We start from the raw sequence: 16,216 nt of genomic DNA, 5'->3' as shown, positions 1-16,216 counted from the left end.
ATGTGAATAAGAAATTGTGACAGGTCTTGCCAACCGCGATCTGAGTATCTGCAGTAGGTGAGGTGTTTCTTTTAGTGATTTGGGGGAGGTTTCAGCGATTTTGGTGGGTTCAGAGGTTCGATCTGCTCATTCCTCTTTGTGACCCTTGCTGTCCCTTGCCATTTTTAGAAGGCCTTGGAGTGACTTTGGCGGGTTCAAAAAATTTCCAGAGGCATGATCTGCTCATTCTTGGTGACTTGGTGATATTACAAGATCTTTTGTGCTTTTAAAAAACCTTTTAAATTTTTTTCCCCCTTTATGTCTTTTTAGGTCTTTTTGCAGTCATAATTCCCCTAACCCCCTGTTTCCCATAGACTTTAATGCCTTGCCAACCGTGAATTTGCCAACAACAAGGTTTTGCCAGAACAGAACCCTTGTGGTTGGCGACAAATAACTGTACTCAAAAGGTTTTGCTGCATAGTCAGCCATAACGTGGTCTGGCTTGACTGATTCATTTTCATTGTAATCAAGGGGAATAGAGTTAGGCAAATCTGAAGGCTATAAATTCTGCTTTAAAGTTCCTGATTTTTTAAAAATCTAGAATAAGCAGGTGTGTGTTAGAGGATTACATATCACAGAATAAAGATTAAGATGGATGCTATAAATCTCATACGAAACAGGGAGGTGAACTTTCAAATCGCACACACAGTAATCTGCCTTTTACTTAAAACTGCCACAAATCTTGCTTCTTGTTCAGAGCTAGTAATTCTGAAAAACTCATTTTTTTCTTGCCGAATGAAAACTGCTGCTGCTAACAAATTGCCTTTTGATTGGAGGAAGCTTGAATGTGCTATTTTACTGTTCTGCAGTTGCAGCTAGATAAAAATATAATCCTCGTCCCTAGGAATGGAAGTTATTTGAATAAGCTTTATACACACACATGCACACCTCTGGATTGGTCCATTTTAAATGTCAGTAAGTGTTTTCCTAGGAAGTGGATCTTACCCACAGAATAAATTTGTATTAACTGGATGTATCAAGTTACCTTTCATGATTTTTGAATGTATGCCAGGCATTAATGTTGCCCTTTTGGTTAAGAAACAAAATAGTTGGTCACATCCTTTGTTTTACATATTGGTTGTTCTCCATATCTTGTAGAAGTTAATAAATGCATTGCTGAGCCACGTGAGTGGCCAACATCAGTTAAAAGGGTGACTATCAGCTACCAAGAATGAACAATGTAAACTGTCCTTGCAAGGGATTGGTGGTGATTTGCCCTACTATGTTTTCAGTTCAGCAGAGGGTAATAGGGAGAACATGAGGGTAATATGGTGCTCTGAAAAGCAATCTTATTTTTACTCCTGCCTCAGTAAGAAATATATCACATTGCCTGTTTAAAAGCTCTCTCTGTTGCAAATCTATTTTTGCCACCCACAGTCTCCTATGGTATGAATCTAATTGTCCTAGTGCCACAATTGTATTAAACCTTTGTTAAGTGGTCATGTTAGTATTTCCTTTTCCTAGGGACCCAAGTTCAAGCATATAGCAACCATTTTGCCACGAAATGCATTTGCACCCCAGCCCTTCTCCATTACTAGCAAAATACTTGTGATTATGACGAGTGGAAGAAGCAGGAGTGCCTGTATACTGAGGGACCACTAGGCTAAGTGGTCTGCCCGAATAAAATTGCACCTTTATCACTGAGGTTCCTAAGTAACAAACATTTTAGGTAACAATTCAGTTGCAGGTTAGAACCTTTACAGTAATTCCCACTGATTTTTATGGGAGATACTTAAAACACATGATTAACTTTCCCATTGAAACCAGTAAGAAGATAAGAACAGCCCTGATAGATCAGGCCCAAAGCCCATCTAGTCCAGCATCCTGTTTCACACAGTGGCCCACCAGATGCCACTGGAAACCTACAGGCAGGAGTTGAGGGCATGCCCTCTCTCCTGTTGTTACTCCCCTGCAACGGGTACTCAGAGGCATCCTGCCTTTGAGGCTGGAGGTGGCCTATAGCCATTGATAGACTAGTAGCTGTTGATAGACCACTCCTCCATGAAGTTATCCAAACACCACTTAAAGCCATCCAGGTTGTTGGCTGTCACCACATCTTGTGGCAGAGAATTGCACCGGTTGATTACGTGTTGTGTGAAAAAGTACTTCTGTTTGTTGGTCTTAAATTTCCTGGCAATCAAATTTCGTGGGATGACCCCTTGTTCTAGTGTTATGTGAGAGGGAGAAGGATTTCTCTCTGTCCACTATCTCCACACCATGCATGATTTTATAGACCTCTATCATGTCTCCCCGCAGTCGTCTTTTCGCAGACTCAATTGCCTCATAAACTCGGGCTTGAGTCTCACATCTCCATACTTGTAAATTGCCTAGAATAAATCTCTTTAAAGTGGTTATATCTTCCTTTCTGCTTACTGTGATTTCCTCTTCAGAGGACTACTTTAGCTGTCAACTATTCAGTTTAATTCAAATTGTTCTACTCTACACATCAAAACAAATATGAGATGACACATGTTTAGAGCTCACAAATGAATGGTAGGCATCGTTTAATGAGATGAGTCATAGTGTTTCTTTCCCATTTTATGTATGTAATTAAAGCATGATAATAGGTGTCTTGCTTTTTAAAAGGTGAGAAAAAGCTTACAGGTGTTTCTCTTTCAGCAGGAAACAGCCATTTTGTTCCTCCATCGAGGTTTTGTGTCTCTTCCTCTCTGCCATTTGTTAGTGAATCTCTATAAATACCAAAGGATGATGATGGTTTCCAAAGATGTTGAGTTACAAGCAAGGTGTTCCAAATGTTTAATGATAGCTCATAAAAACAACAAGTCAAAAATTTAAAAATCCACTTTCTTGGCAGTCATCCTGTATACGGCATTGCTCCCCTGTTTAATCAGTGGTGTTTTATTTGTAAAATAAGCTGAATATGTAAGGAGGAGATGAATGTGTGAGTGCTCTGTTTATCTATATTGTCCAAGTGGAACTGCCTCTTAGCAACTATACAGCTTCCTGTCCTAGTCTGCACTAGTGCCTCTTGTGTAGCAAATCAAATGCGCTTCTGCTGCCCATTTCTGTTCACTTTGGTGCCTGTGTGCCTTGGCTATGGACAAAGAAATGTTTTTCCTCATCAGTTGCCCCTTGGTCTAAATTCTTCCTTTTCAAACAATAAACATATATTTTGCATGTGGATAGCAAATATTATACCATTCTTTCTAGGCTGAACCTAATGAAGAGTGGAAACTGCTTTTTCTAACCAAAGCCGGAGTTCTGCAAACTGCAGGAACTGAAGTTTACAAGATCAAAATGATGCGCTTGTTTTGAAATACTCCTGTGCATAAAGTAATTCAGCTTCAAGTGCTGAGGGTTTGTGCTCTACTACACTAAATCTTCATTGAGCTGTTAGTAGGATGGAGTGAGTAAACAACAATTATCCATTCTCAAAAGAGAAATGTGTTTAACCACCCACTGAAACAGATCAGAGAATACAAACAAAAGCAAATGCTTCATATGGCACATAACCATCTTGTGGAACTCACTGCTACCAGCTGATGTGATTGACCACATGCATAAATGGCTTGAAGCAAGGATTAGGTATCTGGAAGGCAGGTCAAGCAGAAGCTATGTTAGTCAAATGTGCAGTGTCAATTTTCAGGGACAATGACCGACATCCAGAGCAGCATTCAGCAGGCGCTCCTTGAATCCACCACCACCTAGTGCTAACCCCCACACTGCTGCACCTGCTTTCTGAAGCATGGATGCTTTTGTGTTCTTGCACAGGGCCAGAAATACTTCTCGGAGCTTGCCTGCACTCCAGATGTGCTCTGTCGGAGCAGAAACATGTTGCTGAAGCCTGAAGATCAAGCAAATGCAATGTCTGCTTGAACAGAGCTCTTCTGGAGGAGGGGCAAACAAAAAAGTATCTGCGCTCATGCATAAAAGCGCCCATGCTTTGGAGAACAGGTGCACCAGGGGCTAGTGCTGTGTGGCAGTGGATGTTAGGAGTGCCTGCAGAAAGCTGTTCTAGATATACCTCCATCTACCAGATGCTGGAGTAACAAAGATCTCTAGTGTGTCCTATTTGTGAATTTGCTTTGGCCACTGTTGGTATGGATGCTAATAAACTAAACGAGCCTAGATTCACCACCACCACCCCCGCCCCTGGCAGGAGTCCTGTGTTGCTAACAGCTGCATAACATGCAGATAATCACCAGATGCAGTTTTCTGCAGCATGGATGGGGAAAGATGCTCTGCTTACATTGCTGCCTCTGTGCTTCATGGTTAAAGGCAGTTCTGCGGGGAAAGAGGATGTTAAATAGGGTGTGAAGTGACCAGATGGGCATCACAAGGATCCCTCGAAAAGATCCAGAGTTGCTGCTCAGGACCTGAATGCTGCTCTTGGTGAGCTCTGAAGGTCTCCCGGGGGCTTGTGGCCCACTAAGCTGAGCCCTCTTCCTCTAGCTTTTCGCACAGGCGACTTGTGGCTTCGGGGCTTTTGCCACACAATTGGCCAAGGACAAAATGTTGCTGTATGCTCAGTACCCTAAGCTCAGCCCCGTTTCCTCCCAGGGATGCCTCTGACAATTAAACTATGCACAAGCCAGACTGTGGGGTGACCTTGGTGGATTCCCAAGGGATTGCAGCAGCTGAGGCAAGGTGAGAAACGCTGCCTTGTCCCACAACCCCGGTGAGTGAGGGCCAGCCTTTCAAAAACGACTCTTCCAAGCTTTGGAAGTAGCATGGGGACAGGGCAGAGGGGCGTTGGAAGTAGCATGGGGGCGCTTCTCTCTTATGCTTCATGCAAGCTTTGCAAGGAGTGCAAATCACCCTGAAAAGCTGCTCCAATGGTAGCAGCAGCAGCAGCCGCCAGAGGGCATCTGCTGGTGCCCCCCAAAACACTACCTGATGTGACCACCTCACCCCACCTTACAAAAGAGCTGCCCCTGGGAAACTCTTTGATAGATAGATCTTCCAGGGCTCACTAGATCTCTCCAGTCGTGCTCTTACCCCTGGACTTCGGGGCCAAAGTCCAAGACCTCCACACCCCCTGGGGCCCCCCAAATCCTCTTTAGTCTGCTCTGGGTGGTGAAGTTTGTGCCCTCAAGAATTTATGTGTTAAAAATGATGCTTAACTTGCGGGGGGGGGGGAGCGGGCTTCAAAGGCTTTTAGGTCCAGGCTCCAAAATTACCTAGGTGCACCTCTGAATCTGTCTCTGATAGAACTTCCAGGGCTAACTAAATCAGATACTGTACTGAACCAGCACCACCTTAAGTGGCACAGCGGGGAAATGCTTGACGAACAAGCAGAAGGTTGCCAGTTCAAATCCCCACTGGTACTATATCGGGCAGCAGCGATATAGGAAGATGCTGAAAGGCATCATCTCATACTGTGCGGAAGGAGGCAATGGTAAACTCCTCCTATATTCTACCAAAGAAAATCACAGGGCTCTGTGGGTGCCAGGAGTAGAAATCGAATTGACAGCACACTTTACCTTACTGAACCAGCATCCTGGAAGGGTTAACCACAAGCAATTTGAACAGCAGTTCAGTGTTTTGCAAATGCACTCACTAATCATGAAATGAACACCCCTCTCACTGCCCCCTCACCCCACCCCCCACCCCAAATGAAGTGAATGCATTTCATGACTAGCTGCTTTCATTTGTTTAGGTTATCAGTCATATGGAGAGAGAGCACAGTGTGTGTTAATTATAGTTTCTGCAATATGCTACGTCAATTCACATTGCTGCATGCTCCAGATAGAAGAGTGCAGTCTAGACAACACACAACCAACTGAAACAATGGGCACATCATCTACTACTCCAGTTAGTCTGCAAAGCAACATTCAAAAACTACCCTTGGGTAACCCAAAATGCTACAGGGAGTCTTCTGGCTATTGAATGACATTTGCAGGTCTTGGTGAAAAGCAGAAATCCATTATGGCTCTAAATCCACATGAATAGCTCTTCAATCACTTACCTGCCTTAAAACAGATGCCTGACTCACTACAAGTTGATGCCCATGCAATTGTACTATACAAGTAAACCAGAGAGGACATGTTGGCCATTCATTCACTTTCCACTGGTGTCACTGATTAGGCTGATGTTCCAGCTGGGGATGGAGCAATGGATTGGACACTAGATTGATAGCTGCTGGTTACTGATGAAGGATGAGGCATAAGAAAGCATAAGGGTTGGTCTCTGGGATAACACAAAGGGAACACATAACACCAGTTTTAAAAGAATTGCCCTGGCGGCTGCTATGTTTCCGGACAAAATACAAAGTGCTGGTTATTAGCTATAAAGCCCCTAATGGCTTGGGCCCCGGGTATTTAAGAGAGCGCCTTCTTTGTCATGATCCTTGCTGCCTGTTATGATCTTCTGGAGAGGTCCGGTTATGGTTGCCACTTGCTCGTTTGGTGGTGACCCAGGACTGGGCTTTCTCTGTGGCTGCCTCAGGGCTTTGGAATATGCTCCCTACTGAAATAAGAGCATCTCCTTCTCTGTTTGTTTTCAGAAAGACCCTCAAGACTCACCTGTTCTCACAGGTGTTTAATTAGAATTACTTTTAATAATTTGTTTTAATAACTGTTTTATGTGACCGTTTTTTATTGTGTTTCAAGGATTTTAATCTGTGTTGACTTTTTAATATTGTTTTAAATTTTGTACACCACCTAGAGATGTACATATCAGGTGGAATAAAAATATGAGAAATAAATAACTAACAGTGATGGGGGTAATGTCACCTTTTGAAATCTTACCTTTCCCACAGCCAAGAAAGTCACAGGATTCCTGCCAGAAAAACTTTGCATCCACAAGCATTCATCTGTCTTGAAGACTGTGCATTGTTTGACTTACAGAACTGAAGGTAGGATATTATGCATATGCCTCTTTTGCTCTATTGCCTTTGATTTATAAGGTTGGGGGGAGAAATGGATGGAGGGTGTAAGCATAAATGGGTTCAGGTGCATCTAATACTTCAGTTACTAACATTTTGGAGGACTCTAATGCAACTAGTCACCTTAAGTGGCGCAGCGGGAAAATGCTTGACTAACAAGCAGAAGGTTGCTGGTTTGAATCTCCGCAGGTATGTTGAAACACCTAGACTGGGCAGCAGCAATATAGGAAGATGCTGAAAGGCACCATCTCATACTGCACAGGAGAAGGCACTGGTAAACCCCACCTGCATGCTACCAAAAGAGAACCACAGGGCTCTGTGGGCACCAGGAGTCGAAATTGACTTGACGGCACACTCTACCTTTAGTCTACAACTTACCTGACTGGTAGGTTGAAAAGGACTGATCAAATAAATTTACCCAGAAAGAGCTGATTAATATAGTTCTAGAATATTTAGGACAGAGAAAGAGGAAAAATTCAGCAACCCTATCACCCCACCCCAGAAATATGAGTTGACGTCTTATCCAAAGGTCTTGAAAGGATTACAAGGAGTGGTTAAGCTTTATTTCCACCAGAGGGCGCCCCTCTGTCTCTTAATAGAGCCACCTCTAGCCTCCTGATTCTATTTCATCTCTCGGCAGCTGTGCAAAAGCATCTCGGTGTGGAATTGGCAGGCGGCCGCTGACAGGCAGATACCAAGCTTGGCAGTGCTCTGCATCTTTGATCCCCCCCGCCGCCCGCCCCCGCCGTGCCTTTCTCTTTCAAAGTGTGGGCTCTGGCGTCCTTTCAACCCGAGTTACGGGTGGGCTCCTTAGAAGTGCCGAGTGGATTCTGACGACTTAGAAGGCAGATTCCAAACCCAAGCGAGGGGCAAGGATGGACAAAGAGAACAAGGCATCCACCCAGTACGGATCCCTGGAGTCCACCAAGTGGAGAGCAGCAGATTCAGGCAAAGGTGAGATGAAGCACTCAGTCTGCACACCTGGGAGTGACGGTGAGAACCGGCTCTCTGCCCTCTGCTCCTTCTCCCCTCCTTGCCCCGGGGCTCACATCCGGAAACTCTGCATGACGATAAAACGAGTCAATGCTTGGGGTCTCTCTCTCTCTCTCTCTCTCTCTCTCTCTCTCTCTCTCTCTCTCTGTACATGTGGGAGAGATTTTGACTCGCCTCCCTGTGGGCTGCTATTTTGGGGCTGCTTTGGAAGTGTCCTGGCAGAGGAGTGGGTTTTGAAGGCTCGTGCCTGCCCCACTCCCGTCCCACCCCTGGTGGTGCTGCGGGCAGTGGGGGCTCCTTGGTCAGCGGTCTAGCCAGGGGATGGAAGCGGCGGAGGAGGTGAGGTGTGTAGTAGGTCTAGGCACAGAGGGGGAAACGCATGAACTGGGAAAGCTGGCTGTGGACCAAAAGCTCTAGTCTCTGTGTGTTCATTCACAAAAATGCAGCGGGCAAGGATTCTGGCAGGCAGGAGTCTGCTGGGCACACTCAGCGGGCAAAGCTCCAGAGTCCAGCTCCTGGGGGGCGGGGGGGGGGGAATGCACCCTGCTGTCTGTGTGCCTGCTTCGATTCCAGCCAGAGAGATCCTGAGAGAAATGCTGCTGGTTCTCCCTAGAGGTGAAGCCCTTGCTTGAGTCTTCCTAGGAGAGGTGAGGCACCCTCCCTGGGAATGCACCTGGGGAGCTAGAGGCTAAGCAGGGAGTGTCCCCCCACCCCACCCACACCCCACACCCCCAAATCTGTTCTGAACGCCTGACTTTGAGCAGTAGCCTGTGAAGGCACCAGGCTGGCAGCAGTGATGTACTCCTCCTCTAAATGCCATCGATGTCGGCTCTCTCTTGTTGTGCATAGGCACAACTGGGCAAGCAGCAAGACAGCTCGGACAAAAGAGAGGCAAGGAGGTGATGAGGGGGGAACCTCTGGTTTGTGAAGGGCAATGCAGACCTGGTGATGGCACCGCTCCTTTCATCTCCCTCCTCCTCTGCTACCTTTACTTATTTCATTTGTATCTTGTCCTTCTTTCTTGGAAGGTGTACATTTTTATCCTCACAACAACCCTGTGAGGTAGGTTAGGATGAGCGAGAGCAGAGAGTGACTGGTCATCCAGTGAGTTTATTGGCTGGGTGGAGATTTGAACCTGTGTCTCCAAATTCCTAGAAAGCTCACTGCAAATGCTCTATCAGACTGAGTGCAGTGCTGGTTAGTGGTTAAAGCAGTAGTTTTGCGACCCAGATGTTGGGGTCCTGCTTCCCAATGTATTCCTTTCCCAGCTAAGTTATTAAAATGAGACACAGAGGCAGATTAGAAGCAGGCACCTTTCTCTCTCTCTCACACACACACACACACACACACACACACGAATATCCTCTAAAGTTAGAGGAGATTCTGAGATGCCCTTTTATCCCACATATGTTTGACCTCTCTCTTCACCTCCGCCCTGCTGAGCCATCCCCAGCCAGGGGCTGCTGACTGAGTGTGAGGTGTCAGAGGAGCCAATGGCTTAACAATTCCTTCCAAGCTGGTGGAAATGGAACAAAGGACTGAGTTCTGAATAAAAGTAAAGTTGTGCTGTTCAGTCAGTATCAACTCCTGGCAGCTTCAGAGCCCTGTGGTTGTCTTTGGTAGAATACAGGACGGGTTTACCATTGCCTCCTCCCACACAGTATGAGATGATGCCTTTCGGCATCTTCCTTTATCGCTGCTGCCCAATACAGGTGTTTCCCATAGTCTGGGAAACATACCTGCGGGGATTTGAACCAGCAACAGTATATAAATCGAATTATTATTATTATTATTATTATTAACAACAACAACAAGAACAACAACAACAACCTCTTGCTCCCTAGGCAAGTTACTTCCCTGCTGCACCATTAGGTGGCTACAAGTTCAAGGGCCCATAAACAAAATGCTATCTTTAAGGATAGCATTTTGTTTACTGAGCCTTGTAGAACAAAGCTGCTTTTTGCATATCACAAAAAGAAGACGACTGTGGCTGTGTTGACTGGCGGAAGGTTCGTAGTTCGTGAGTTTCACTAGGAGCAGATACAGTCCTTGGCACCTTGTGTCCCCTGCTAGCTGAGCAAAGAGGCACCTTTTAAAAGTGGTGATTCCCTTTATTGAGCAGGGGGAGAGCAACTGGCCCTATCCATCCCCAGCACAGCATCCTTCCAGTGGCTGTTGCTGGTGTCTATCTTATGTTTCTTTTTAGATTGTGAGTCCTTTGGGGACAGGGAGCCATCGTATTTATTTATTTCTATCTATGTAAACCACTTTGGGAACTTTTGTTGAAAAGCGGTATCTAAATATTTGTCATATACGTATAGGACACAGCCACTGCTGCGAACCATTGAGGCGTGATTCACCTTTGGCGGAGTCACCAAAGATCAAGTGCTGCAGCCCCAGCCATGGTGTTCCTGGAGTGCTTCTTCGGCATCTGTTTTTTCTCACAGCCTAGAGGGTGAACCTTGTCGCATTCATACCCTCTGTTAGTGGCACTCTGCCTCTGGACACTGATCACGGCCGCAGGGAGCATACCGGGAGGAGGGAGGCCTGCTCTTTCCTGCACTGGCCCAGACCCTGTTGGGGGGGCCCTCTGGCTCCAGCCATGAAGTTCTGATCTCGTCACTTGGCTCTGCTAGTATGTAGTGCAGAGTAAGTGGGGGGTGCACAGCTGGCCTCAGCAGTTCCTGTACAGGTGGTGCAATAGCCAGGTGGGCTGGCTTGGGAGCTCTGTCAGGGGCGGAGCCACTATTGCGCGGCGGGGGTTCAAAGAAACTGTGCCTCACATCCCCACTATGCCCCGCCCTGCACCTGACGTCAGACACAGGGGGCGTGGCCACACTAGCAGATGGCCACACTAGCAGATGGGGCCGTGTACCCTGTTTGGAAGGAAATTCGGGCCAGCGCTGCCTTCGCAGCCTGGCCGGGATGGCTTCTTCCTGCTTGCAAAAGGAGGGAGAAGCGGCCAGCGCCAGCTGAAACCTCTTAAAAACAGAGCTCCATTTTAAAGAGGTTTCAGCCGGCGTTGGCCGCCTCTCCCTGCTTTTGCAAGCAGGAAGAAGCCATCCCGGCCAGGCTGCGAAGGCAGCGCTGGCCCGAATTTCCTTCCAAACAGGGTACACGGCCCCGCTTGCTAGTGTGGCCACACCCCCTGCATCTGAGGTCAGACGCAGGGGGGTGTGGTGGGGTGATGGGGGCCGCTGGCGGCAGGGTGGACAGCCGCCCCCCTCCGTATGCCACTGGCCTCGGTCACCAGGCTGCCCCAGGCTCCTTCTGTCTGCCTGCATGATGAGAGAGAAAACAGCGGCACAAGAAGATGCTTTTGCTGCCAGTGGCTCCTGGCCAGGGGTGTCAAGCTGAGGCAGCCACATGAGGCAGCAGGTTTATGGGGCACCCAGGCAGGTGACCAAATGTCCCCGTCACTGTCCTCAGAGCAGCTCGTCTCCAGGACTGATTTGACTCCTGCAAGGAGTGCCTCTCCTCTTGCCAAGCCCTAACCCTAACCGGCTCCCCACTAGGGTTGCGGATGCTGCTCCCCACTAGGGTTGTGGGGCAAAGGCAGCATTTGGTGCCTCGCTTCTGGCAACGCAATACCCAAGGCTGCTCCTGAAGCCGGCACAGGGTGAAGAAAAATGCCGAAGGTAGATGCACCACTTCAGATCCAGTGAACGGAAACTTCACTGGATTGTTTTGTGTTCAGCGTTGAAATCTAGACAACTCTTCTCACAGCGTCTGAGGAGGAAAAAGAGGAGGTACTCATAGTTTCCCAGCTACTCAGCAGGGGTGGTAAGGAGTCATGATGAGGCAGCGATCAAATACCTTTCCAAAAGGTGCACTTATCTAATCAGGATAAATGTTGAGTCAATCATTATGCAAAATGTCAGATCTATGATAGTTAAGGGCTCTGGTTGCTGTGAAGAGTCTTATAGCCTTTCCAAACCGCGCGCGTGTGTGTGTGTGTGTGTGTGTGTGTGTGTGTAACGCGCATGGTAATCCTTCTGTTGCAGGGATATAACGTTCCCCTAGGCGCTTTCCAGATTACACCCTGCAATGGGGTCATGGCGAATCTCTGAAGTGTGGTTCCACACTTCCTGTGTTGAGACACCGCAGTCTCTACGCTGACCGAAGGGTGCTGTTCATATTTCCAATGCCTTGTTTTGAATTTAATCACTGGGCTATAGTGCTATGATGTTATATATCTGGCGTTTAAAAATTGCTGTTTTGAGGGGTTGTTAGTTTCCAAGAGACTGCTCCCCCTGCTGTTTATGTTTTGAAAGCGATTTGCCTGGACAGAAGCATTTTGCTGCTGTTGAGAGGCTACTCTGGAAAGTGCCCTAGATTGCAAACAGCAGTATTTTGCTTTTGAATTGAGAAGATGTGATTCTTCCCTCCCTGCCCCAATATTATAACCGCTGACTCAGTTCTCCTGTGGCTAATTGTTGCATGGATGTCATGGGCACCTGGTGGATAGAGACAGCACTTTTCCTGCCATAAAATGGAAATGCTCATCGTATGACCCAAAAGTTCTCTGAAATAGTAGCATTTTGATTTATTTCCTCAACACCAATAATAAGGGAATGAACTGAACCTCCCACTGAGAAGGGCCTGTCTGGTGTGGCCACCCATCACACATCAGATGGCAGGAGTACACAGAGCAGAGCCTCCAACCAAAGACCCAAGAGCAAGCAGATTTATATGGGAGAAGGCAATCCTTAAAGTATCCTGGTCCCAGACCATTTAAGAGTTTAAAGGTCATAAACAGCACATTGAATTGAGCCCAGAAACTAAATGTGAACCAGTGAAAGTGTCCCCCCACCCTTCTTCTTCTTCTTAGCCTACTTTCCAGTAGGCTTATGAGATCACCCGCCATTTTGTGTGTCCATGTGTGTGCCCCCTCCCATCAACTTTGCAATGCCTGGACCACTATGAACCAAATCAGGTACAGCTGTAGGGACACACAGGGACACCTCAATGGCATAGTTTGTGATGATGTCATCCACCCTGATTCAAGATGGCAAATGCATAAACGTTTGAGGCACAAGTGGGCTAACTTGTGAACTGCCTAACCAATTTGAACCAAATTAGGTACAGTTGTAGTGAGTCACACACACAGGGACACTTAAATGGTGTAATTTGTGATGATGTCATTTACCCCAATTCAAGATGGTAGTCACATTTGAGGCGCAAATAAACATTTGATGCACAAGTGGGCTAACCTGTGGAGTGTCTAACTGATCTGAACCAAATTAGGTACAGTTGTAGTGAGTGACACACAGACACATCTCATTGGCATAGTTTGTGATAATGTCATCCACCCCAATTCAAGATGGCAGATGCATGAATTTTCGAAGTGCAAGTGGGCTAGCTTGTGGACTGTCTAACCAATCTGAACCAAATTAGGTACAGTTGTAGTAAATGACACACAGGGATACCTCAATGGTGTAGTTTGTAATGATGGCATCCTCTCCAATCCAAGACGATGGACACATGAACATTTGAGATGCAAGGGGTCTAACTTGTTGACCTTAATCTGAACCAAATTTAGTCCAGTTGTAGGGATAGTGAAAGGAAAGTAGGCAGATTAGTTCTTACTAGAACAACTTGTTTTAGATTACTATTAGCTGTCTTGGTTACCCCCTTTTTGAAGGGGAAAAGCAGGGTATAAATGTTTAAAAATAATAATGAAACAAGTTGATGCAAAAATGGAGTTATATGTTCCTGTTTAATAACCTGGAAGCTGCATTTTAGATCAGAACCATTATTTTATTGACTGAGTGATTGCTTCAGTTGCATAAAGCAGAGTTCCACTCTAAGCCTTCACACAGTCTGATATCCAGTGTGGTTGTTTGACTTGGTCCTGCCTTCACAATCCCAGCTCACCAGTGGCTAGTGTGTGCAGTCATTGTATTAGCCTCTCTCCCCTCTCCTTTCTCCAGCAGAGAGGCTTTCCTTCTGATGCAACAGAAATGGCATCATGCCTCCTCCACTCACCCACGTTGAGGGTAGAAGGCACACACCGATAGTTCAGTCTTGAGTCTGAGTCTGAGTCTCAGTCTCAGACAAGAGACGAAGTGGTTAAAACGACTATGATAAAATGGGCTCAAGAAGATGTGGGTCATAATATAAATATGGCAGCTCGGGGAAAATTATGGAAAACTGATTTAAAGTTCGCTGCATGTTATACTTTAAAAGAAAATTATTATAAGATGATGTGGAGGTGGTATTTGACACCAAAAAAGTTAGCATTAATGTATTAAAATGTTTTAAACAAATGTTGGAAATGTGGACAATGTGAAGGAAGTTTTTCCATATGTGGTGGTCATGTGGGAAGGCAAAGGCCTTTTGGGGTATGATATATAATGAGCTGAAGAAAATTTTCAAAATGACATTTCCTAAGAGGCCAGAATCCTTCCTGCTGGGAATAACTCAAGGAGAGTTCTCCAAAAGAAACTTAACATTTTTAATGTATGCAACCACGGCGGCTAGAATAGTATATGTGCAGAAATGGAAAGACAATAAAATGCCCTCAAAAGAAGATTGGTTGATAAAAATTTTGGAGTATGCTGAGATGGCAAAACTTACAGCACTTATAAGGGATGAAAACTTGGAATGTTTCAAAGAAGATTGAGAACCATTTTTTACTTTACTTAAAGAACTATTTTTCTAATATGGACCTTTCAGCAGGGTTTGAAATTTAGTAATTACAGCAGGTTGGGTTGGCTAAAATTGAGTAGCAATGTGGAGTATGTATGTTTTGAATTATTATAGCAATGGTTTATATGTATAGCTAACATGAACCACGAAGACTGGTAAGCGGGAAGTCAATGTTTACTTAATTAAATGTTATTGGATTGTTAAGATATTGTAAAAACCAATAAAATTTTAAAATGCCAAAAAGAAAAAGAAAAATGTCAGTTTCATTTGAGAGGGTTCCCTGAGGAGGAAGATAAAAAGCCAACTATAGCACACACACTTCATCTACATAAAAGAGTGCACAGCCTGAAATTACTCCCAGCTTTTTGACAGCTTTATCAAGATAGGGAGGAAAGATACTTCTCTAGAGGGATTAAAGAGAGAAATGAGCCATCCAGGCACAGCAATGGAAGGAGTCTGTCTGCCTCAGGGGAATTTGGGAGGGAAAGGCTGAGTAGGTCCTGCCAGCTATTGAACTCTCCGGGTCAAACTACATCCTCCATTAATTGTGCCGTTGGCCCTGACTTGCTTTTGTTTTGCTAAGTAAGTAGTGGTCACAAGGAAGGGACTACTAGGACTGGAACTGTGGCATGGCAGGAGGGAGCTTTAACTCTTCCCCCCTGCCACCATATGAATCTGGATTGGCCACTGTGGGCTGCTCATTGCCCCGGAAGGGAAGCTCCCAAAGAGCAAAAAAGCAAATGGTAGCCATGGAGGGCGAGAGGGATACAGCCCTCCTCCACGCAACAGTCCCGAAGCTGATTGCCCACCACCACCAACTGCTGCTTACTAAACAAAGAAGACACATGTCAGGGACAATGAATGCAATGTGTAGTTTGGCCCTTGGTCTATAGGGAGAATGTGTCACACACATTCCTTTTTCTTCAGCAATGTTATCTCTCCCTCCCATGGTGTTTGTTGCTGCTTGCTGTTGAGCACCTGGTCACGGATCCTTTTGGAGACATGATGGGAGGCTGGACAGATTTTAATCCGAGCCTGACAGCAGTCTCAGTCCCTCAGTTATGCTGGGGTAAGTGTGAAATAACTCCAATATAATCACAGGCACTGTTTCAGATCGAAGCCTCGGCTCCTCTTTCTTGGGGTACTGAACTACCGATCTGGCTGGTATCCGTTTTCTTTTCCCATCCCTTCGTCTAACTTGGCTTCTTTTCTGTTCTGCTTTCAGAGGATGAGATAGTGTCCATGGCTGACTCCACAACGACTATTGATGACATTGAAGGGGAGCTCTTCAAAATAGAGAGGATCCGTGAAGTTCTGGTGCGGAGGGAATCGGAACTCAGATACATGTGAGTTGGGGAATGAGAAACAGGATATTAGACAGGGAGGAATGAGTGAGATGCACAGTCTTTGTGGACTTCATTCCATCTCTTTGCCCCAGTCTGTAAAGTGGAAAGAGATGGGTGATGCTTCTGGGAGCATCTTCAATTTCTTCTTCATCCAGGACAGCTCAGCTTGACCCTGTTAACTGAGCAAAGAAGCACCTTTTAAAGTGGTGATTCTTCTGTTTATCAAGGGGAGCGCAACTGGCCCTATCCAGCCTCAGCATAGCATCTCTCCAGTAACTATTACTGGGGTCCTCTTCTTTATATTACTTTTTAGATTGTGCACCTTTTGGGGACATGGAAC

General features: G+C 45.9%; 1 protein-coding gene across 6 annotated transcripts in view; it reads left to right on the top strand.

The window, feature by feature from the left end:
• The first annotated feature begins 6,454 nt into the window (after positions 1 to 6,454).
• Positions 6,455 to 16,216, top strand: part of LOC128346616 (bMERB domain-containing protein 1-like) — a 79,267-nt gene continuing 69,505 nt past the window's right edge. For 3 of the 6 annotated variants that reach the window (XM_053300092.1, XM_053300093.1, XM_053300091.1), the window contains exons 1-2: positions 7,541 to 7,840; positions 15,756 to 15,876. In XM_053300092.1, the coding sequence (XP_053156067.1) occupies positions 7,762 to 7,840; positions 15,756 to 15,876 (200 nt within the window). In that variant the 5' untranslated portion in view covers positions 7,541 to 7,761. Of the gene's footprint in view, positions 6,537 to 6,760; positions 6,857 to 7,540; positions 7,841 to 11,512; positions 11,629 to 15,485; positions 15,600 to 15,755; positions 15,877 to 16,216 lie in introns of those variants that run through there. The other 3 variants (XM_053300095.1, XM_053300097.1, XM_053300094.1) reach the window with 3 other exon arrangements.

This window comes from Hemicordylus capensis, chromosome 2 (genome assembly GCF_027244095.1).
Source record: "Hemicordylus capensis ecotype Gifberg chromosome 2, rHemCap1.1.pri, whole genome shotgun sequence".
NCBI classification, from domain to species: domain Eukaryota; kingdom Metazoa; phylum Chordata; class Lepidosauria; order Squamata; family Cordylidae; genus Hemicordylus; species Hemicordylus capensis.
This window is presented reverse-complemented; position numbering and strand designations above follow the sequence as displayed.